The sequence below is a fragment of the Puccinia triticina genome, chromosome 2A (assembly GCF_026914185.1).
Source record: "Puccinia triticina chromosome 2A, complete sequence".
Classification (NCBI taxonomy): Eukaryota; Fungi; Basidiomycota; class Pucciniomycetes; order Pucciniales; family Pucciniaceae; genus Puccinia; species Puccinia triticina.
In genome coordinates, this window is record NC_070559.1 from 2,713,642 (window position 1) to 2,734,774 (window position 21,133).

Genomic DNA, 21,133 nt, shown 5'->3' on the forward strand with positions numbered 1-21,133 from the left:
CAACACCAGACTCTATACACATTATTTGATGATAATAAAAAAAATTGATAATAAAAAATTGAGGTAATCAAGAACAAAAAGAAAACAAAAAAGAAAAGGAAAGATAAAAAATAAAAAATACACACAAATTCAAAAGGAAGGGGCAAAAGCCCTGACCTTTTGATAAATTCAACTGATTCTCAGATTATTAGTTTTTTTGTTTTAGTAATTAGTGCAAAAAAAATTGAGCATGCACTAACTGTGAAGGAGATGGGTTGGGAAATTTGAGACAATTTTGTGGATGCTCAATGTGTTCCTAGGAGGTCTCAGATTCCAGCCCAACTGATAGAAACTGGTGATGATGATGAGGAGATTGGAGGGGACTCACAAAGTAACAGCATGAAAAAAGGGTGATGAGAAGGAAGAAAGAAGGGGGTTTGAGGGCAAAAAGCTTTGGCAAAATTAGGAAAAGAAGAAGATGGGGATGAGAAAAGGAAGAAGAAAAAAATGATTGGGTATGGGTTGCCTACAAAAAAAAAAACAGAAAGCATAGAAGATCAAGTAGAGAGTGAAGCAGAGTCAAGCTCAGTTAAAGAGATTATGGCTTTTGAATAATTGACAAGAGCACCAGGAAACTTTTTTTTACTTCATAGGTTGGACTTCCCAGATGAACTACCCTCAACAAGCCTAATTATGCTGGCATTGCTACAATATTACTTGGATTTTGAGAAAGAAAATGAACATTTGAGGTTGCTTCACCAGGAAAAGCCCATGCCCACTTGATTATTATAATGGAATATGTGAAGATTGGTTACTGCTACACTCATATCACACTGCCCCTGAAATCCAGCTTTTAATAATCCACCGGCTTCTTTTTTGAACTATAAAGGTGGAGATGAGTTTATTTTACTATAGGAGAGAGGTGCATTCCAGGATAGTTGGGAGGGCCCAAACAGCAAATATTTTAGCCCATATACCCACCAGCAAACAGCCGGATATCCTAGGGTTCAAATAGCATAAAAGAACCTCAGAGGATATGTCCTTGGTAGCATAGTGGTTAAGAAGTCAGTTCAATCTGATTGCCTTTCCTGCATCATCCAATGTATTTCTCAGCTGACCTGTGTTCAATTCACATTGATTGTTAGACCTTTTCCTCTCATCAAGCCCAGCTAGATCCCGCTTGTCTCAGTGACAACAAAGCTCCTCCGCAAGCATACACCATTGGAACCGTGACTGCAACACACAAACCAGGCTCAAATCTAGACCAAGACATGTGTCAGAAAGCTGCACTCCTAATCCTCATCAGTGCCACGTTCCAGTCACTTGTGATGGCTGCCCCTCTGCCCTTATCTGGAGATCCGGTCACCATAACCAGCCCCACCAAACCAGAGCTCCCCTTGGAAATTGACGAAGTTGGTGGGAGGTGCCAATGTGTAGTCCCATGCTGTGTCAGACCATGTCCAGATTGCAATGGCCTGGATCCCATACTGGGAATCCCTGGTTCCATACACATGATATGAAGATACCCAAACATAGTTGAATTACTTAATAAGCAAAAAAGGGAAAGAAAGAAAAAAAAACAAGACATAAAACTACATAAAATCACTTGCAAAAGGAATGGGCAAAAGCCCTGACCTTTTGATAAATTCAACTGATTCTCAGATTATTCATTTGCTCTTTTTTGGTAATTAGTGCAACAAAATCAAGCATGCACCAGCTGTGGAGACGTGTGGGGCAATTTTAGACAATTTGGGGGCACTCAAGGTGTTGCTAGGAGGTCTCAGATGCAAACCCAGCTGATGGAAGCTGGTGAAGATGAGGAAATCTTCCTTGGTGATCAACTTATCACTAGACTGAGCAAATGGGTTTAAATGAGTTTTCAGTTCAAATATACTAAAGGGGAGATTTTTACAGACAAGATGAAGCAGGAAAAGGGGGTAAGTGTGAGGCAGTTAAGAAAGTATCTGGCTAGAGGTGTGAGAGTGGGGGCGGGAAGCAGATGGGGGTACACATAGTAGCAGGGTGAAAACAGAGGAATAAACGGCGTTCGGACGGGACACACTAATAGCAACAGCAGCGGCAACAGGAGCAGGAGGAAAACAGGGGGGTCAGGAAAGGAAGACACGATGATGGAGCGGCGTACAAATAAATCGACGGGGAAGAAAGAGTGCAGACGAGACGCGGGGCACGCGGGGGACAAGGAGGGGCGTGGAGCAAGCGATGAAGGCTGGGCGGGAGGCTGGGATAAAAAACCCCATGGGTCAAAGGAGAGAGAGATCGAGACTCGTGGCGGATACGTCGATCGATGATATATGTGCGTGCTGTCGTCCTACATCCTGTTCGTGATATCGGGCCTCCCCCTCCTCCCATCTCCGTCACACAGCTATTGAGCACCAAAAAGAAAAAGAAAATGGAGGAAAAGGCGGCGAAGGAGGGCCACGCTTTCTTTCTTCGTCGGAGACTTGAGAAAACATGGTGTCTCGTGCGACACATGGAAGGAGGGAGGTCAGAAGTGTTCACAGTTTGAAGTTGGCTTTGTTGTGGGGAGGGGGCGAAAGAAAGATTAGCGGGCGACTCGGCCGGCAGGGTGGGGAAAAAGGGAAGACGCACTGTTCCAGAACACCCGACCGTCTTGGTAATCCCTCGCAGTCTCCTCGAGCATGATCTCGTTCCTCTTGTGCACATAGACCTGAAACCAAAGTCCTCACCAAATCAGCCTGATGTGAAGAGAAGGAGGGGGTTGGGGGGGGTGACAAAGCAGACGGACGGTTTTGTCGGTGACTTTCTGGCGGAGTTCGGCGATTGTGTCGGCCTCGATGGGCGACTCCAGGAGTCCGGAGAGGTCTTCGACGGCCTGTTCGAGATCACTGGAGAGAAACAGGGTTAGTGTTTTGGGAGGATGACGAGGGGGGAGGGTGGGGAGGGGAGTACCGTTGGTTGTCTTCGAAGAGCGCGGTGAAGTTGTTCCTCTCGAGATAGAAGGCCATCGCATAGGTCCACTTCAGCGTCGTCCGACACACGCTCAAGGTCTCTACTGCCTTGTTCAGGAACTGCACCTCGATCCAGCTCAGGTTCGAGGCGTGCTGGATCTCCTCCATCTTCTTCTCCGTCTTCGCGTGCAACTCCTTGTCTAGCCTCAACGATGTCTCGTGGTTTGCAAACCGGTTATAATACTTTGTGTTTCGTCATCCAAACAAATTTGTTAGTTAGACGGGCTCCAGAAAGAGAGTGTGTATGTTTGTGCGGGGACGCAGAGAGCTTACATGTAAGTATCTTTCGAGGGAGGCTCGAGACTTGGATTGTTGGTCTTTCCCAACCTCGTCCCGCTCTTCAAATCTGTTACAGCTGTACCAAGCGGTGCCATGGTCGGCCCAAAGGCCGGTACAGACCCAACAGAACTCATGCTTGCACTTCTTGCAAGTCATATGCTAGAAAAAGAGGAGTGAGTTTGATGAGCCATTCGGGCATGTAGGTTGACGGACGTACATTGCAGCCCCCGTTCTTCTCGATGGTCGAGTGACACTTCGTGCATTCCTTGGTGTTTGCCGAGATCCAGTTCGCCGTCTCACTATCATCCTCGCATTTCTGTAACCAGAGCTTGACGATGGGACATATGCAGGGCTGATGATCTGCCAACGAACAACCAAAGCAGAATCTGGAGTTATGATGGTTAGTAGTCTGGCCAGCGAGCTGGGTGAGTGATGTATGAGCATACCTTTGGCCACAGAGACAGGTGACGCTGGGAACGACGGTGTCGAGGCTCTTCTTGGAGACATGACACTCGATGGTGTAGATGCAGTTCGGGGCGGGGCAGAACTTGAGCGCGGGATTATCGTCGACAAAGGTGCGGTTGAGGAGGGTTTGGAAGCGGGCCATGAGTTTGTCGGCCTCGGGCAGACTAGCGTCCCTAGCGGTGAGCAGGTTGACAATCGTATTTTCGTCCACAATCTGCTTGCATTCGGACTCCATGCATTCGATCGTCCGCGACTCGCCCTCCTTGATCTTCGCCTCAACGTAGAACGTATAGCAGTCTCGACAGAACTCGTGTTTGACTGACTGCGAGCCGCCGCTGCTGGCCGGCGCCCCTTTGTCTTTCGGCAAGGGCGGACAGGAGGGCAGGTAGATCGTGTCCTGGCCGGGCTCGTTGTTGAAGCAGATCTGGCATTCAAATTGCGGCGTAGAGCGTGTCCGGCGCTTGGATGACGAAGGTTTGTTGAGCTCGAGGTCGGTCCTGATTCCGACGTCTCGGAAGACTTTCTCTGGTGAATCCTACGGAGGAAGAATGAATGAGGTATCAAAAAAAGTGCGAAACAGGAGGGCCCAGGGTGGAGGAGGCAAGTACCATGTATTTTTCCATGAGAAGGTCCTTGTTCCAGCCGAAGTATCGGAGGACGAGGGCGGCATCCTTCCCGGCGATTCCGATGATTCCGGCGACATGTTCGACTTCCCTGACCTGACGCTGGGTGAGTTCGGATTCGTCGAGGACGCTGAATTCGACCTGGTAGAGGGGTTTGGTGGGCTGGGTGGCCATGGGCACCATGTTGAAGCTGGATGATCCGTCGCCGTCATCTGAGGAGGGGTCGTTCGAGTCTAAGTCGATTGCTATCAAGAAGCCGTTCCCGATAGGATGTGTTTTGGTTAGCAGCGGCAGGAGTGGGGGGCGGATAAGGGTAGCTTACCGTCTTCGTCGTCTTCGTAGCCTTCGGTGCTGTCGTAATCCAGTTCGATGTCGCTGGTATCAGAGGACATGGTATGTTTGGAGAGTTGGTTGCTGTTGGCTTGGCGTGGAGATATATTCGGATGGATGGATGGATGGATGGATGGTGGTTGGTGGATGGTGGATGGTGGATCTGGTGGTGGATGGAAAGATGGAGGCTGATGGAGGGAGACCCGGGTGGGGGCTAAGTGCATACTCCTGCACTGCCTAAGTCCATACCACCCAACAGGCTCCGGTCATTCAAGGATCTTCTGCAGACTTCCTCATCACTTGATCATTCACTTCTTTCGACTTTGGCTGCTCCTCTGATGATCTGCCATCACAAACTATGTAGACAGAGCTGGATGAAATGCAAGAGATTTGACTCTGACTGCAATGAAAACGGGGGGCACAAGCAAACTTATAAGAATAACACATTTCAAAAAGAGAAGAGATGTGTGTTTCTTCTTTTATTAATGTAGGCTCCTCCATTGGACAACAAGTGTCACTGTGTGTGTACAATCATTAAAAGCTCCATTGGTCAAATAGCCGGCTGGCTTCTTGATATGCCCTCTTCAACCTGGTTTTCTGTGAGGTATGGGTCACAGTGATTTTTATCATGGATTGGCGGGCCCGCTCCGGCATCAGGAGCAAGATTGTAGTGCAGTACTGTTGCTAACACTACCAGGATTCTCTGGTAGGTGTTACTGAACGTCCAATAACGTATATGGAGCATCCTGCAATGTAAATGCATATGCATATATACATTTAACTTCTTAAAACGGCAGGTGAAAACCAGACATTGATTCAAAAGGAACCAAATCTAAAAGGACAAAATAGGACAGCTTTCTGTAGATGCATAGTACATCTCTTGTGCACCTTTGATGTTGGCTGAGATGCTACAATTTCCACTACAACCTGTTGACCATGTCCAGCATTTACCACAAGCCAAATAGTGCTGCTGCCAAAAAAGCTGTACAATGTACATACCTGCATTCATCAAACAGATTCAATCAGTTTTCCCACCTTGGGCAAGATTTGTGGACTGCAGGCGTGTTTTGCTTTGATTACCACACTCCACAGCTTGGTTATATCCCAACACCCTTCTCACCTTGTGAGAACAGTACCAGTCTCCTGGGTTGGTATTCTCACAAATCTATCTTGCTATTGAAGAGATGCTACTATATTAATTCAAGGAGAGCCTGTGTGACACTGAAAGAAAAAATAAAATAAGAGAGTAAGGGCTTGAAAAGAGAGTTATCATTTCAACAAGTTTTTTTTATATCAGCTGGTCTTGTAAGCTCTTGGAATATTGAAGGGTTCTTGACCTGAAATTCCTTCCAGCCAGTTGATGCATCTGAAGTCCACCTTAATTGATCATCCTTTCATTTAAAAAGTGGTCAGAATGTATTCCTTCCTCCCTCAAATTTCTGGAAATAACTCACATTTGATGAATAGTTTCTTATGCGACGTATTCTTTCAACTATGCCATACCTGATTTTCAATCTTGCCCCTTCAATTGATAAGTTCCAGTAGGTTGGAAGAGATTTATCTTTTACCCTGCAACAAGGACATACATAGGTGTATTCATGCCAAGTAGATATGCAACTTTTATGAAAAGTTTGTTGGCATTTTAGACATTCTGTGACTTCATCAGCTGAATTGGTGACTTGATCATCTGAAATTTTTGAATTTTCATGCAAAACCTCAAGGCAAATTGGACATATACTATCTTCTTTCAGCTGGACCTATCAATTAACAGGCAACCAAAAAGAATCAACTTGTCAATCCTTGTGATAAAATGAAAGCTTTGAATTAATTTTTGATCTCACCTTACATGTGTATCACATTTTGGTATTGACTAGCATGGAGTAAATTTAACCATAGTCACCATAGACAATTGATTATTTCCTGATCAATGAAAGAGTGGGAAGGTATCTCATCCATACTATTCATCTGAAAAACCAGTTACCCACATGTTTTAATAGATTAGATTCTTCTGCATTTTGAGCCAACCCAAAGCAATGAGATAGATAACTCACAGAAATTTCTGGCAGGGCAAGAAGTTGCTGTTCTATTGATTCTAAGGCTGTAAAAATGCAAGAAAACTGGTCAGTGCAGACTTGAGTTTTAAATATTACAGAAATTTACCCTCAATGAGTTGTCCATCAGATGGACAACTTTGAATTAACTCATCCACAGAAATCAAATCAGGCTTGGGCTGCTTAAAGCATTTGCTGAACATTGATGTACATGATTGGCCACAATCTTGAATATTACAGAAGCATGCTGGATGTGTGGCAACCAATATTGCTGCTTGTAAGACCTGTAAATAGATAAGTGACAATTGAGTTTGGTATGTTGATATTCCCATTAATTGAAATGTAATATCTCACCACAATAAGTCTCAAGCTGTGAACTAGTGAGTTGGTAGAGTATATCCTAATATGATTCAAATATTTGAAATGGATTGAAGACTTTCTCCCAATTAATATATTTAAATCAAGCTATTACATTTTTATTCCCATCATACCAAACTTGAAACCCCTTACATTCAAAAATTAATCTTCAGCATTGGACAACATTGCTGTGACTTGTGTGATCTTGGAAAAACATTCCTCAAACAGACCCTTAGAGCCCCACCAAGCCTTTGATTGATCAAACTCGCCCAAATACATCATTTTGGAATTTCCCAGTTTCAGAATTTTCCTTTCCCTTCCCTGTCACTCCTTTCAATCTCTCTCACTTCCTCCTCTCCCTCCAGATTAAATGTGAAACTGATCACCTTTTTTAACACCTGATCTTATCCTCTCAGAGATGCCTTTGAATACTTGATTCATTCCACATAGATAGCAACTAATCTTCATCTCTCTGTGCCTGTTCCCTTAGGTCACTCATAAAGCCTCTTCTAGTGTGCACTGTGAGAGATTTTCCGCCATAAAAGCTATCAGACTAGCGCTGTTTGAGAGAGAATTAATTTCTTTCAGCCCCCAGATTTTCTCTCAATACTTTGTTGTCACCTCATCCTCTCTGGCCTTGAAACCTATCTTTCTATTCAATCATCATTGGCTGGAAATTAGAAAAGAGCTTCTAACCTGGATTTGTTTCTGATTAATTATGAATCCATGGGTGAAGGATTCCATCCGCAGAAACATGTCTGATCCCCTAGGAATTTGACAGCAATCTAAGGGCAGGGAAAAAAATCAAAATGTGTTAGATTGAACTGGCCCTGAAGCAAGGAGATAAACAAAACCTCTCTAATTCTGAAAAAGGAGGGTGTTGCAAGGATACAAATGAACAGAGTTGGAGTCTCTTGCAAGGTTTGCCTTGGAGCACTCACTGTGGAAGAAAAAACTCAAGAAACTGCTGTCAGTTGACATACAATATTAAAGAGGTGCCTTTGTAATATTGCATGTCAACTGGCAGAAGTTTCTTGAGTTTTTTTTCACAGTGGTACTGCACGTATGTTGTTCAAAATTGCATAAGCAATTATTTACACAAGATCATATAGAAATTCTGCCTGGAAAAATGTCAACATGAATAAGCTTATGGTGAAATCGTTCAACCAACATCACATTTTATGATTTTATTTAAAGAAACTAGAGTCCAAGGCGGCTGTGCCTCTGCAGATTCCATGGCAATTATCCCACCTCACCACCTGTTTTTAATTGGGTTGCCTTCAGTGTGCAGAGAGATATCCCAGACTTTCAAAAGGTGAGGGTTCATCCAAATGACCAAGTCCGCCTCTCTTCATGAATTTATACCAGGCTGAGTGACTACCAATGATACCCAACTCTTACTGCTACATTCTGCTAATCTTCAGAACTCTGCAATGAGTCTGATCTTAAGCATAATAGTCTGCTGGTGATAATCAACACTGCAACTGTTCCAATACACAGATTTCATTGGCAACACTGTGGATCAGATTGCTCACCCAATACACTATTTCATCAAATTCTTGTATTGGATCAGAGGGGCAATCCAATAACAATTATTGAAACAGAGGTCAATACAGGCCAATACCAGGGGTATTTCCCAGTATCAGCTGTCAGATCCCCATTATTCTCAACAGGGGTATTGGAACCGTAGGCCAATCAAATCTGATCCAAAAATACTGGATTGGATTTTGGGCCAATACTGACCAATACCGCTCCATGAATTGGAACAGTTGCAATGTTGTTAATTGAGCTCTGCACTTGGTAAGAACAAGTTCACAATAGCAAGTATGAATGAAGGTAACACAAAAAACTCTCCTAATACTCCTATTTCTGTTCACTAAGTTTTGGGTAAAGTAAGCTGAGTAGTTTTTAAGATGATGATAAGAAAAGAAAAGAAAGAAAACTGTCCACCCCCTTCCTCTTCCCTCAGAACCCTCTTTAACTGCCACAGCAATTCTATCCAGTCCACTCCTTTTATCCACAACAGTCCAGCTCCAGCCCTCCTCTCTGGTCTGCTATCCGGTCCAGCTCCTGATCTGTCCCAGTGATGGGCCACTGTACTAAACTAACGCTATGAGACAATAACTGTTAATACTAAACTAACATTATTAGACAATAACTGTTAGTGTAGCCATTTTATTAACTCCCAAATTCATGTTATTTGTTATCTCAGATAAGAGTATCCATACTAACAATAACAGGAAATAACAGCAATAACAACAATAACAGACCTTTTATTGCTACTAATTACAGGATAAAATAACAGTTATTGCTTTTATCCATCACTATTTCCTGGGAAAGTTCCTGTATTGTTAACAACACAAAAAATAGATAACAGAAAACATTGTTATTGTTATCTGGTTTTGGATACACTACGCTACACTAACAGATAACATTAGTGTATTGGCCCACCATAGTCTGTACTTCCCAAAATCTGCAAATTCATGTCCCAGTTCTGCTTTCTCCCCAAATGTGCAGCTTTATGCATGCACATTTCAGCCAGGCTTTCTGACATCATCACATGTTGATTATGTCACCACATGCAGGGCAAGATCAGCCATGCATACATTCCTGCCGCATTACCTCCAAGTGGACATTATGTCAACCTGTACCCATACAAACCACCACAGCAGAAAGGGGGAATTGAACTTGTAGAGACTTTAAAATGAAGATGTGTCTGTCAAGATTTGAACTCACGACCTCAGCTATGCTGAGACATATACTAGAGTGCTGCCTTTACCAACTAGGCTACAGAAACTTGTGGCTGCCAGCTGGGCGGTTGGTTGGTAGTGTTCACGGGTCAATCCAACAGCCCTCCATACTTTGGTGATACAGCATGGTAGCAGACTAACAGACAACTCAACAGAACTCACATCTCCCCAATTCATGCTGTGTTGCTCTACCATTGAGCTATTCCCATGGTGCCAGGTGCATACAAATTTCCAGGCAGCTTGGTTCCACATCCTGGAAGTTCCTGTGGGTGCTCCACCGGAGGCCAAAAACACCTTGGACTGAGGCAGATGGAGTTTGTTCATGTCCCACAACAGCAAGACTAATGGGGATGCACTCAGCTTCTAGTAAAAATGGAAATGGGGACCCGGACCTGGACTGGTTTAGGTGGTTACTGGTGGTACTTGGGTGGTCTACCCAGGTGTACCCACGTGAAAATGTACTTCAATGTTGATTTAGATAATTCAATCAAGGTGTTTTTTTTTTCTTCTGGATTGACATAGTGACTTGCCCCCATCCTCCAGCTTAGTAATTGCTCATTTTGTCTGCCCCCAGATTTCAGAATTTAAACACAGCCCCATTACACCTTAAATCCCCTGTTAGGAAACATCCTGTTCAATTTATGTTTATGCATTTTCCTGGTTGAGGAATTTTAGGCCCCGTTTGGAGCCAATATAATCCGGGCAATATATGAGTTTTTTTGCCTGACATCCTATGTGACATCTGATCAGGTCCGCAAAAAGTTGATCAGATGTCACAAAATTCCAAATTATATTGTGCAATTATATTGGCTCCAAACAGGGCCTTAACCCTTGTGTCACCAGGTCCTATTTGTTAGTGTGATAAATATGGTGTAATATCAAAAACACACAACATTTAATATGACAAATAGTCTTTTTGGGCTAATCATCTAATTGCAACTCAACTTTCAAGGTTTATGAAATATTAGTAAAAAAATGCTTTACACTATGTGATTGTAGTGAATCTTACACTGCATGCATCATGCTAACAAATGTGGCTCAAAATTTTAATATTATGTTCATAAAGGCCTTAAATCTACCTCCAAAGTATAGTAAAATTTGATTGTGAACCCCGCTACTTCTTAATTACCCAGTGTTAGTGCTGCACACCTCAGCCCGGTTCCCTTGCTTGCCGCAACAGGACAAGGAATTTACAGACCAGTTGGAGCGTTCCAGCAGCTGGCCAAAAGCAGTTGAACCCTCATACATTATAAGCCCTTCCACCGTTGGGGCAATGTATGTGGTCAGCTCAATATCCTTTGTGACGGTCTCTGAGGACATATTCATATCTTTGCTTTAGGTCACATGAATTTGGCCCTGCATATGGATTGAGGTACGTATATATAGGTAGGCAAGGGTCTTGGTGCAGGCGCTTGTGGCAATCTCGTGATTCAATCTTAGTGATCGGTCCTTCCTAGACAAAATATCTCAAATGAGGTATGTACCCAGCCACCAGGAAGATTCAATATTGTGGTGTTTTGAGCACAAGAACAGTTTTTTTGTTTGGTGATCATGAGATCCCCGAGGGAATCGTGGGATCAGAGGGCTGTACTGGGCACAGCTGACAAAACAATGCTCCGAAGAGCATCTCTAGCAATTCCTGTCGTCGTAAGTGGAGAACAATGGAAAACAAGGCAACTGATTGCTCCATTTAAAGCTTATGAGTAGCCTCTTTGATTATGGCCAAGGCTAAAGCTGGGGGAGGCCGGGTCCCGTCAAGCTTGAGCTACATGTATGCTCGCTGAGACATCACTACTCTGGCCCATTGTTCTTTGCTCGACGCAATATTCGCATTTCCAGTTGGAACAAGGGGACGATGGCACGTGGTTCCCGGGCGATATCATCACCACCGAGCGGAGTGGGATGTGTTTACTGCTCGTTTCGATGTTGGATATTTGGCGTAAGTCTCCGGGGTAAGGCATGGTGTGCGCTGGCATTCATCTTGATGGGGGAGAGCACCTCAACGACAGGATCAAATTTCGACATGGCAATATGCTGCAAGGACACCGAAGGATGCGAAGGTTATTGCCCACATCGATGTTGTTAGGAACGACCAAATATACAAACACATCCTCGACTTTGTTCACAAGTTCAGTCAGTTTGGATCCATTTATACCTCCTCCCGTTGTGGTTTCCTTACCCTTTAACAATTAACGCTCTGTGCTTTTTTTTTCAATTGTAGCGCCAGAGGGAAAGTCAACATTGTTCCTCTTTCCCCTTCGAGCCTGGTCGACTTCCGCTACCTCGTTATAACTTGTTCTCCTCATCTCAAAGTCGTCACCAGCGGAAGGCTGGAAGCTTCTCTCCACATAATATCTTATTCTTTTTTGTTTCAAAAGCACAAAAAAAAGCCCTGAACAACAATCGCTTTCGCTGGTCTACTGTATGTCGATTTCGCGTCCTCTGATTCCGCAGACCCTTGCGGACAACAGCCTGCTTAACACAGCACTTGATTTATCCTGACCGAATTCTGAACCCGCAGATGATGAAATCGCTGGTTTTTTCGACTGTTCTTCTCGGAATCTTCTGGAGCTGCCTAGCCATGGACTCACATCTCAAGGGAGACGAGGCGAACGCGAGTACGACCCGTGAGTAATCCCGTTGGCAATCGCCAAAGAGGAACTCATGAGAGGCACGACCGCTGGCGGCACGGAAATTAATCCGAAGGCTCTTTTTTTTTTTTTGATAATATATATATAGACCACTTGGAGTTGTCCAAAAGGGCAATCGAATTAAGTGGCGGGATTTTTCCCGCCTTGGGGGGCGAGCCCCTGGCAGGCAAAGTATTCACGACGACGGGGAGCAGAGTGACTCTGAGTAACAATGTTGTTCCGAGTCGAAAGCGAAAAGCTTTGACGTTTATCGCGAATCCTCAGCAGATTTCTGGAAACACTCCTAATCTGAAAGTCGACCCAAGATTACAACAAACGCCGAGTAATGCCAATCGTGCCCTGTTAGCCCCTGCGAAGGTCCCCGAGGAATCAGATATTGTTGATCAGAGCCTCCAGGAAAAGGCCGACACAGTCGATTCACCATCAAGCGGAAAGGATTTGGTGGCCGCTGAGGAACACACCACGCTCGCTAGGAGATCACTCATCCGTCGGTCTTTGTTTGAGCAAAAATTCGTGGAAAAGAGGGGACTCCAAAGTGAAGCTGGTGAGTGTTTTTCGCATCTGAAGTTGATCAGAAATATGCTCACATATGCTTGCTTCTAATCTAGATGGCGACTCATCAAGGTATTTAAGCTTTCAAGCTTCCCAAGAGTCCCAACGGAACCTGGGCGAATTCCCGGCACTCGGCGGATTGAAAGGCACTGTCTCTTCGGCGGAGGCGCGCAAAACAGTGGAAGCAGCCAAATCTTCTCCAGCACCCAACCCCCCGCCGCCAGCTGATTCAGAGCCGGGTGCTCCACCGAAACTATCCGGTGCAGTAAGTCCTCTCGACATGATATATCTTATGTGCTCTTCATGCACTCTGGTCTTTCCATAACTAATACATTGTCGACAATCCTTCTTTGACCAGCAAGCTTCTGGAAAGTTTGTGCTTCAATTTGTGGAATGATTTAAAGGCAAAAGAAATGTCCTGAGGCTGGATCTTACCACAAAAAATCTTCACTTTATCAACACTCCCCTATTCTTTAAATGAAAAAACCCCTGTAAGATATCACATGACATTATGTATTAGTATCTTTGCTAGCCAACTCTTTCAGATCCTCAAGGAAGAATGGACCAAAACATCAGTTACATCTTGATCCTACACAAGAGCTTAAAATAACTTTCATCTGCACATCCTTTTGTCCTCTGCCAATGAAAAGTGTAAGCCCACTAGAAGTTTCCTAGCTTCCCACGTACAACTCAAAAGCAGATAATTGATCAGCTGTCCATCTGTAATTGCATCTTGATTACTACATATGTACTGTCAACAACTCAAATCAAGTTTATAACTCCCATCACAAAAAAATCACTCCCATAACAAAACCTTTAACTGTTCTCTTGTATTGTGCTATCTTTATCAAGTGAGATCTGATGATTACAAGATAAGACTGTATTTCTGTAAGCTAATGAAAACTAATGGAAATCAGCCAATCATGCAACTAGAATGAGATATATTCATAGACTCAAGAAAAAGCTGCTGAGCAGCAGCTACTATCAATGGTGCAACAAATGCAATACATGTATTGTATATTCATTTTTGAATACAAAATGTCTTGGCATATTTGTATTGAATTGGACAGCCAATACATTACAATATACTTCAAAAAAAATGTATTGACCATACCAATCCACAAGATATTACATTTTGCAAAAAAACACATTGTATTGTATTGGATAAAAAAATGCAATTACAAACACAATGTATATGCTATACAAAACAATACAATTCATGCCATATACAAATACATGTGTTGTATTTGTTGCAGCGTTGCTGCTATGCTGAGAGGAAGTGTGTGCCTTTCTTGTTGGAATTCTGTGTCCACTCATCCCTAAAAATCCCTTCCATTTCTCAATTCACCATCTCTGCCTACTTTATCCTCCTCTTTATACTAGTCTTCAGATCAAAGATATCCAACACTTATCTTGCCCCCCCCCCCTCTATGTGGTCTGCTGTTATCCATGGTCATGTTGCCTTCTTACCATCTTGTAGGAATTGTCCCCTGATTAGAATAGATTGTTAGCTTTCCAGTTTACTGCTTATCCTCTAGATTGTGTGCCTCTCTGATGGGGATATATATTGATGTACGTTTTGACTTGGCACAAAGAGTTCAAGAAGTTTCTTATTCACTATTCTTTTTTATTCAGTACATTCTCAACCACAGTTTTGCCACATGTATCTAGTCTATCTATTCTATAGCCTAGACCTTGTCATCAAACCCAACAGTGGGCCAATGTCAACATATGGGCCACTTTGTGTAACACATCAGCTGTTATTTTTAAGGAAAACCTGTTAATTTTAATGGAAAAATATTGAATTTTCAATACTTTGCAATAGATTGCAATATGTCTTTGGCTGTATCAACAAAAAGTGGCCTGCATTGGCTGTTATCAAGGGTATTTTAGGTTATTTTCCAAGCCCTCTGCAAGGTTATAGTCAACTTTTGTGGGCAAAACCAACAACCACATTTCCTGTATTGTGAGTTTGTAGCTTATTTTTCAATACTTTACGTTAACAGGAAGCTGGAACAGCCCACCATTGTCACAAACCTGATCAGTTCTCCTCTTTCTTTTTCTGCCTGCCCAGTGAGCCGATCCAGTGAGAAACCCTCTTCTTGCTCATGTCCTGCATATCCAGCTTGCTGATTCTCCGCCGCCCTTTTTGGGTTCCCCAGTTGCATATTTCTCCAGGGATGGTTCAGCGGAGCTTCAATGCCCAGCCACTCAGCAAGAAGCAACACCATTATGTGATTGGGTGGGGTTCTGAGCATCCTGCATGTGTCATGATGAGCATTGTTTTTTTTTTTTTTTTTTTTTTTGTGCAGTGCATGTTGGCTTGTGGATGAGTGATTGCGCACTGGAATGTGTGGATGAGATGATGGCCAGACTTGGAGATGGATGTTGAAGAATGAGCAGCGGCTTGCTGTGATTTGAAGAATCTCTGGGCATGAACGAACAGCTGTGCAGGAGATGGACAGTTGCTTCCCAGTGATGACTGGCGGAGATCCCCCTCGAGATCTGCAGCCCCCTGCAGACCCAGATCTGCAGCCTGCTGACACCCCTGATTTCTGCGGGGACATGCTGGGTCTGCAGGGGGCTGGAGATCTGGGACCCCCACCCTGTGGGGATTGGCTTGATCCTGATCTGATTCCCCCCAGATTTAGAGCCTGATGTGATACATAGAATATTCAGGGGGTCATATTTATGTAGTTTGGCCGGTTGTCGCCAGCCGAGGCACTCCCACCCGCAACCACCCCCAATGGCCGCCGACTGCCAGCCAGCGATCATCTGCCAGCCATCCCGGACAGCGACAGCGACAGCGCCAGCGCCAGCGACGAGGTAAGCAGGCAAACTACTCCCAGTACAGGAAAACAATGCTGACGAATCGAACGAACGAGCCACACAGGACACTCTCGAGCACCCTCCAGGCATTCAAGAACCACCCCCAGCCACCCCCAGGCCTCCGATTCGCAGCATGGGCACCCCCCACCCGCCTGCTGACCATCTCGAGCAGGGGGATCGCCGTCTGGGAAACCGCAGACCTCGAGGCGCTCGAACAGGCCATCGACATCCCCTGGCTCCAGCTCAACACCCCCAGCCTCGAGCCCATCGCAGCCGCCCTCCTGCCAGGCCACACCCCCACCCGCATCGCCGTCCTCTGCAACTCGCTCGTCCAGCGCACCTCCAGCCTCCTCATCCTCGCCGCCCCAAGCGCAGCCCCCGCACACATCCTGCATGCCCACGACCTGCCGGCCACCGCCTCCGAGCTCAAGACCAGCCAGAAGCTCATCGCCGTCGCCACCAGCGCGCCCCCCGCCCTCCACCTCTTCCAGCACGACCTCATCCCGCTCCCCTGCTCGCCCATCCTCGACCTCGCCCCCAGGCCCGGCTCCGGAACCCCCGTCTTTGCCCTCGGCCAGTCCCGGCTGCTCGTCTACGCCTCCTCCACGCCCCACCACTGGCCAGCCGGAGAGCCGCAGCCGTCGATTGCCGCCGGCCCCGGCCTCGCCTTCGCCGCCCCCCCGCCCGCCGACCGGCCCGGGCGTGAGAAGGAGCCCGTCTGCCGCTGCCCCGCCCGCCACGCCTCCCACTCCGCCATCATCCCCCCCGCCTCCTGGAAACACTCCGTCGCTCCCAACCTCGACGCTATCGACGAAACCGCACGCAGACTCGGCGGCGGCCTGCTCTCCGGCGCCAAGTATCTCAGCTCCTGGGGCCAGAACCTCTGGAGCCCCAGCGACGCCTTCCCCCTCGACCCGGCCTTCTCCCAGAGCGCACCGCTCCCTCGCATCATTCCAGGTAAACAACAACAAAAAAAAGCTACTCATCATTGACAGAGCTAGCTGACGCCTGCCACTTCTCACCCAAGCCGCCCGCCCGACGCCCTCGGCCCGCCCGGAAGAATCCGCGCACGGGAACGTCAAGGTGCTCGACCTGTTCTCGCCCTCCAGCGCCCAGCCGCTCTTCCACTTCAAGAGCTCGCCCCACCCGCTCACCTTCGTCTCCCTCAACCCCGCCTCGACCATGCTGCTCACCGCCTCCACCGACGGCCACGCCTTCCACGTCTTCGAGCTCCGTCCGCCCTCCCGCATCGGCCTCTCCCACCCCCACGCGCCCCGCGAGGCCGCCGTCTGGCACCGATACAAACTCGCTCGCGGCTTCACCGCCGCCGAGGTCGCCGACGTCGTGTGGCGCTGGGACTCGAAGATCGTCGCCGTCCTCACCGAACACGGCACCCACCGTACGTCTCTCCTTCCTCTCTCTCTCTCGCTGTGCTGACCACCTCCTCCCAGACCTGTTCGCCATCCACCCCGCCGGCGGGACTCCCACGACGGCCGACTCCGGAAGATCGTCCCGAGCCGCCGGCCCCGCCGACCCGCTGTCGGCGATCTTCAGTCCCCGCGTCCACAACCCCCGCGCCCCCCCTCCGCTCTCAATCACCGTCTCGGCCTTCGAGAAAATCAAGCACAAGGCCGTCAGACACCCGCATCCCGACCCCATGGGCTACCACCATCTCGACTACCCCCATCATCATCAGCAGCACGAACATCATCACCACACGCTGAGCTCCCACACCTGCCTCGCCTTCGTCCCCCCTGCTTCCTCCCTCTCTGCCCAGGATGACCACGCACAACACGACGCCATCCTGTCGGAGGTCCACAAACGTGCGCCCAGCGTGCTGGTCCACGACCCCTCGACGAACACCATCACGCTGTACGCCTTCGAGCGCAAGCGAACCGGCCCCGCCGCCTCCCCGCTGCCGGCCGCGGGCGAGGAGACCCACAAGAAGACGCCCTCGGGCCTCTCCCAGCTCATGATGCAGCAGCCCAAGCTGGGCCAAAGCGGGACGACGCCGGCGGCCGTGGCCAGCTTTTCCCCCGCGGTCTGGCACCTCGGCTCGGCCCGCCCCCGGCCCTCTGCCCCCCCGGCGACGGACGAGGCCCCCGGCCGTCCGTCCCCCGTCGTCGCCCCGGCCAACGGCTTCCGGATCCATCGCCCCCCCAGCGGCCTTCCCAGCTGGACCTCCTTCGTCGAGCTCGACACCTTCAGCCAGTCCCCCCGCATCCTGCCCCGCTCCATCTACCTCGCCCACCAGCTCGACTTCTTCCAGCTCCTCCGCCCCCCGTCGGCCCATGCCGGGCTGCTGGCGGCGGCCGACTGGGACCACCTCGAGATGCGCAAGCTCAGCGTGAAGGCCGAGGTGCGCATCCAGCCGGGCGACCTGGGCACGGACCCCCATCATGGCCGGGCCGACGAGGAAGAGCGCCTGGACCACCTGGAGGCCGAGCGGTTCGTGAACGACGATTACGCCCCAGGGAGTCCGGAGGAGGTGTACGTCGGGCCGCTGCGCTCGGCCGTCCAGGCCGGCCTCGCCCCGCACCGCGTCCCCGTCCCGCCGGGCTTCCCCAACGGCGTCCCCGCCAAACGCGGCCCCGCCGCACACCCCTTCGCCGGCCTGCTCAAGCTCGCCGCCGCCGACGTCCGCCCCGTCGTCGGCGTCGTCCACGGCCGCGTCCGCAAACAGCTCCGCCGGATCGCCCGGCGCTCCTCGTCCGCCGCTTGGCCTTGGGCCTCCCCTCCTGTCCCCGGCTCGCAGGAAGAGGCCGACCGGACGTCGGTGTCCTTCGAGGAACACTCCGCCGTCGCCGTCCCTCCGCCCTCCCCCGACCTCTCCCCCGACGACCCCTTCTCTAACCTCGAGCATCCCCCGGAGAACGAGGATGGCGGATGGACCGGCTGGGACGGCTGGACGTTCGACGACGCCGCCGACCTCGCCCCCGACCACCCGCGCCCCGTCCTGCTCCCCGCCGCCAAGATCCCCGCGCCCCTGGCCCCCGCTTCTCGCCCCCCTGACCTCACCCCCGCCGCTGGCCACCTCCCCGCCCGCTCCGACTCGTCCGCCACCTCCACCTCCTCCTCCCCCGCCTCCGGCTCCACTCCGTCGTCCACTGACCTCCTCCCGTCCTCCCGCCCCCGCCCGTCCGCGCTCTCGCCGCCTTACCCTCCCTCGGCATCCGCCCGGCCCCCGCCTCCGCGGTAGCCGCTCCGCCCGGGCCCTCGTCGCTGCTCCGTTTACCCCCCCCGCGGCCGCCCGCCCGCCCGCCGCCCATATCCCCCCTGCACATCCCCTCGTCCCCGCCACAACCCAACAAAACCATATCTTTCTCTTCGTGTCCCCTGTATGTGTCCTTGTGTCCTCCAGTGTATATGTACGTGTCTGCGCCCGCGACGCCCGGGCCCTGCTTTCTGCTGCTGTCTGTACTTGTACGCCGATTCCTGCTGCTTCTCCGCCCCTGCTTCGGCGCCGCCCGCCCGGCGCTCGCGTTGTCCTCATGCCCCTGTGCTGTCATACGTTTTTTTTGCGCTTGCGCTGGAGGCTTGTTTTGGGAGTGTGAGGGGTGGCTGGCACTGAACTTAACACAAGTCCCTCCCTGTGCTCGCGGGGCGCGAGCACCCTCCCGCTTGCGGGAGGGACTTGTGCCTAATGGCCAACATTTGGCCTGAGGCTGCCCAGCCAAATGTTGAAAAATGCCTTCTAACCCAAATATCACCGTATACCCCTCTGATTTATTCACAGCCTCTGGTACCATTAGAATCCTCTTTCATTTCTACATGATCTCAGCGGTCCAAAACAACACCTACCGCCTTCCCCTAATAAAAAAATCAATGTAAAAATTCCACCTGAGAGCCTATCCGGCCTGATGTAGACCGGATCACCCATCCGGCCTAAGCACATGAAGATAAGGTTAGACATCAGACGTCAATACCCTTTTATGGGTATAACTGCCGCAAGCCACCTAAGTTCTGTATTGACAAGAGACCTGTCATTCTGAAGTCAATACTGAAGAAACCCGTGAGAGTGTGTCTGACCTTGACCTTTGGATGATCTGATGGCTTCATTGCATAGCTCAAGACAACCCCTCATAGGAATGGCTGCTGAGCGGCGAGTTTGGGACAAATTTAATTGAAAAAAAATATGTACCAAAAACGCTGAGAAGCAGGGCTACAACATGGTATAGGAGGCTTTGAATTTTGTGCTGAGAGAAATGAGTGAAAGAGATGTAAACACAGAAATCATGATTTTCCGTGTAAATATCTCTCAGCCTCAGGCGAAGATTGGGGCATTAGTCCTAAGCCTCTCCTTCGGAGACGCTTCGCGCCTCCTCGGAGAGGCTTAGTTAAAAGCTCGGGCTGGCCCGTTGCTTTCGCGGCTGGCTGTGGGCCCCGGGAGACGCGGGCTGTGCGGCCGGCGCGCCTGCTGGCTGTCCTGAGGGGCCAGAACGCGCGGGCGGAGCGCCTCTGCGCGGCTTCGGGGCGCACAGAGGCCCGGTGGCGGACTGCCGTTTATCTCGGCTTTGCCCACGTCTCGAGCGTGCTTCGAGGCGCGCTGGATTCCTTTTTTGCGGTCGTTGTGGCCGCTTGCGCCGGGACCCGGGTGCCGTGGGGACCCGCGGGCTCGGGACGGAAGCTCTGTCCAAGCCGGCCATACACTATGTGAGAGGCCCGACGGTCGCGCCCAAACAAAGTCTCGCCCGAGGGAGGCCGAACGCCTTTTGGGTCGCGCCAAGCTTTCCCTTCCCAGTCAACCCGCCTGCTGAGGGCGCCAAGTCGCGGCTAGACTGGATAGGAGAATGGTTCACGCATTGGACACGGCCCGCATCAGAATGATCGATGGCCAGTGGGGCTGCTGTTCCTGGCACTCTCAACGCACTTTTAAACCTCTGCAACGGAACGCCAATTCCAGGCGGCTTCCGCCCAAACCTAGCTGCTCAATCCTGCGCCCTAAGATCTCTCTTGATTACTTAAAAGTGCCTTCTGCAAACTGAGAGGGGACGCGCCTGGACGCGCTGGCCCGCAGGCCGCCTTAGAGCTGGTTGGCGCAATGCGACCAGTCTCTTCCCACTCCATGGGTCAGGCAGGGTCGCCTTGGTGTCCTGGTCAAGCAGAAATGCATCTATACGTGAAACTCTGATATAATGGGGTGTGATGTATACTGATCAATATATGTACGGTGGAAAAACAGTGGGTTGTCGACTGTTTGGAAGCGGCGAAATGGGTGTGGAAAGAGAGGGAAAGTATTCTAATTGACGTATATGTGCTATCTTTCTGTAGGTAAAC

The 21,133-nt window shown here is 49.3% G+C and overlaps 2 protein-coding genes across 2 annotated transcripts; one reads left to right on the forward strand and one right to left on the reverse strand.

The window, feature by feature from the left end:
- Positions 1 to 2,495: 2,495 nt before the first annotated feature.
- On the reverse strand, positions 2,496 to 4,728 carry PtA15_2A277 (uncharacterized protein; the record flags this gene model as incomplete). The annotated part of the gene is made up of 9 exons (XM_053166281.1): positions 2,496 to 2,512; positions 2,590 to 2,668; positions 2,747 to 2,846; positions 2,911 to 3,152; positions 3,243 to 3,407; positions 3,466 to 3,634; positions 3,695 to 4,248; positions 4,322 to 4,581; positions 4,659 to 4,728. The coding sequence occupies 9 exons, from the start codon at positions 4,726 to 4,728 to the stop codon at positions 2,496 to 2,498; spliced, it is 1,656 nt and encodes a 551-aa protein (XP_053017519.1).
- Positions 4,729 to 11,435: 6,707 nt separating this feature from the next.
- Positions 11,436 to 19,055, forward strand: PtA15_2A278 (uncharacterized protein; the record flags this gene model as incomplete). Its single annotated transcript, XM_053166282.1, has 14 exons — positions 11,436 to 11,471; positions 11,664 to 11,763; positions 11,866 to 11,957; positions 12,046 to 12,246; positions 12,346 to 12,451; positions 12,564 to 13,019; positions 13,084 to 13,292; positions 13,386 to 13,399; positions 15,921 to 16,813; positions 16,884 to 17,255; positions 17,308 to 17,489; positions 17,634 to 17,897; positions 18,051 to 18,632; positions 18,717 to 19,055. The coding sequence occupies 14 exons, from the start codon at positions 11,436 to 11,438 to the stop codon at positions 19,053 to 19,055; spliced, it is 3,846 nt and encodes a 1,281-aa protein (XP_053017520.1).
- Positions 19,056 to 21,133: the final 2,078 nt, after the last annotated feature.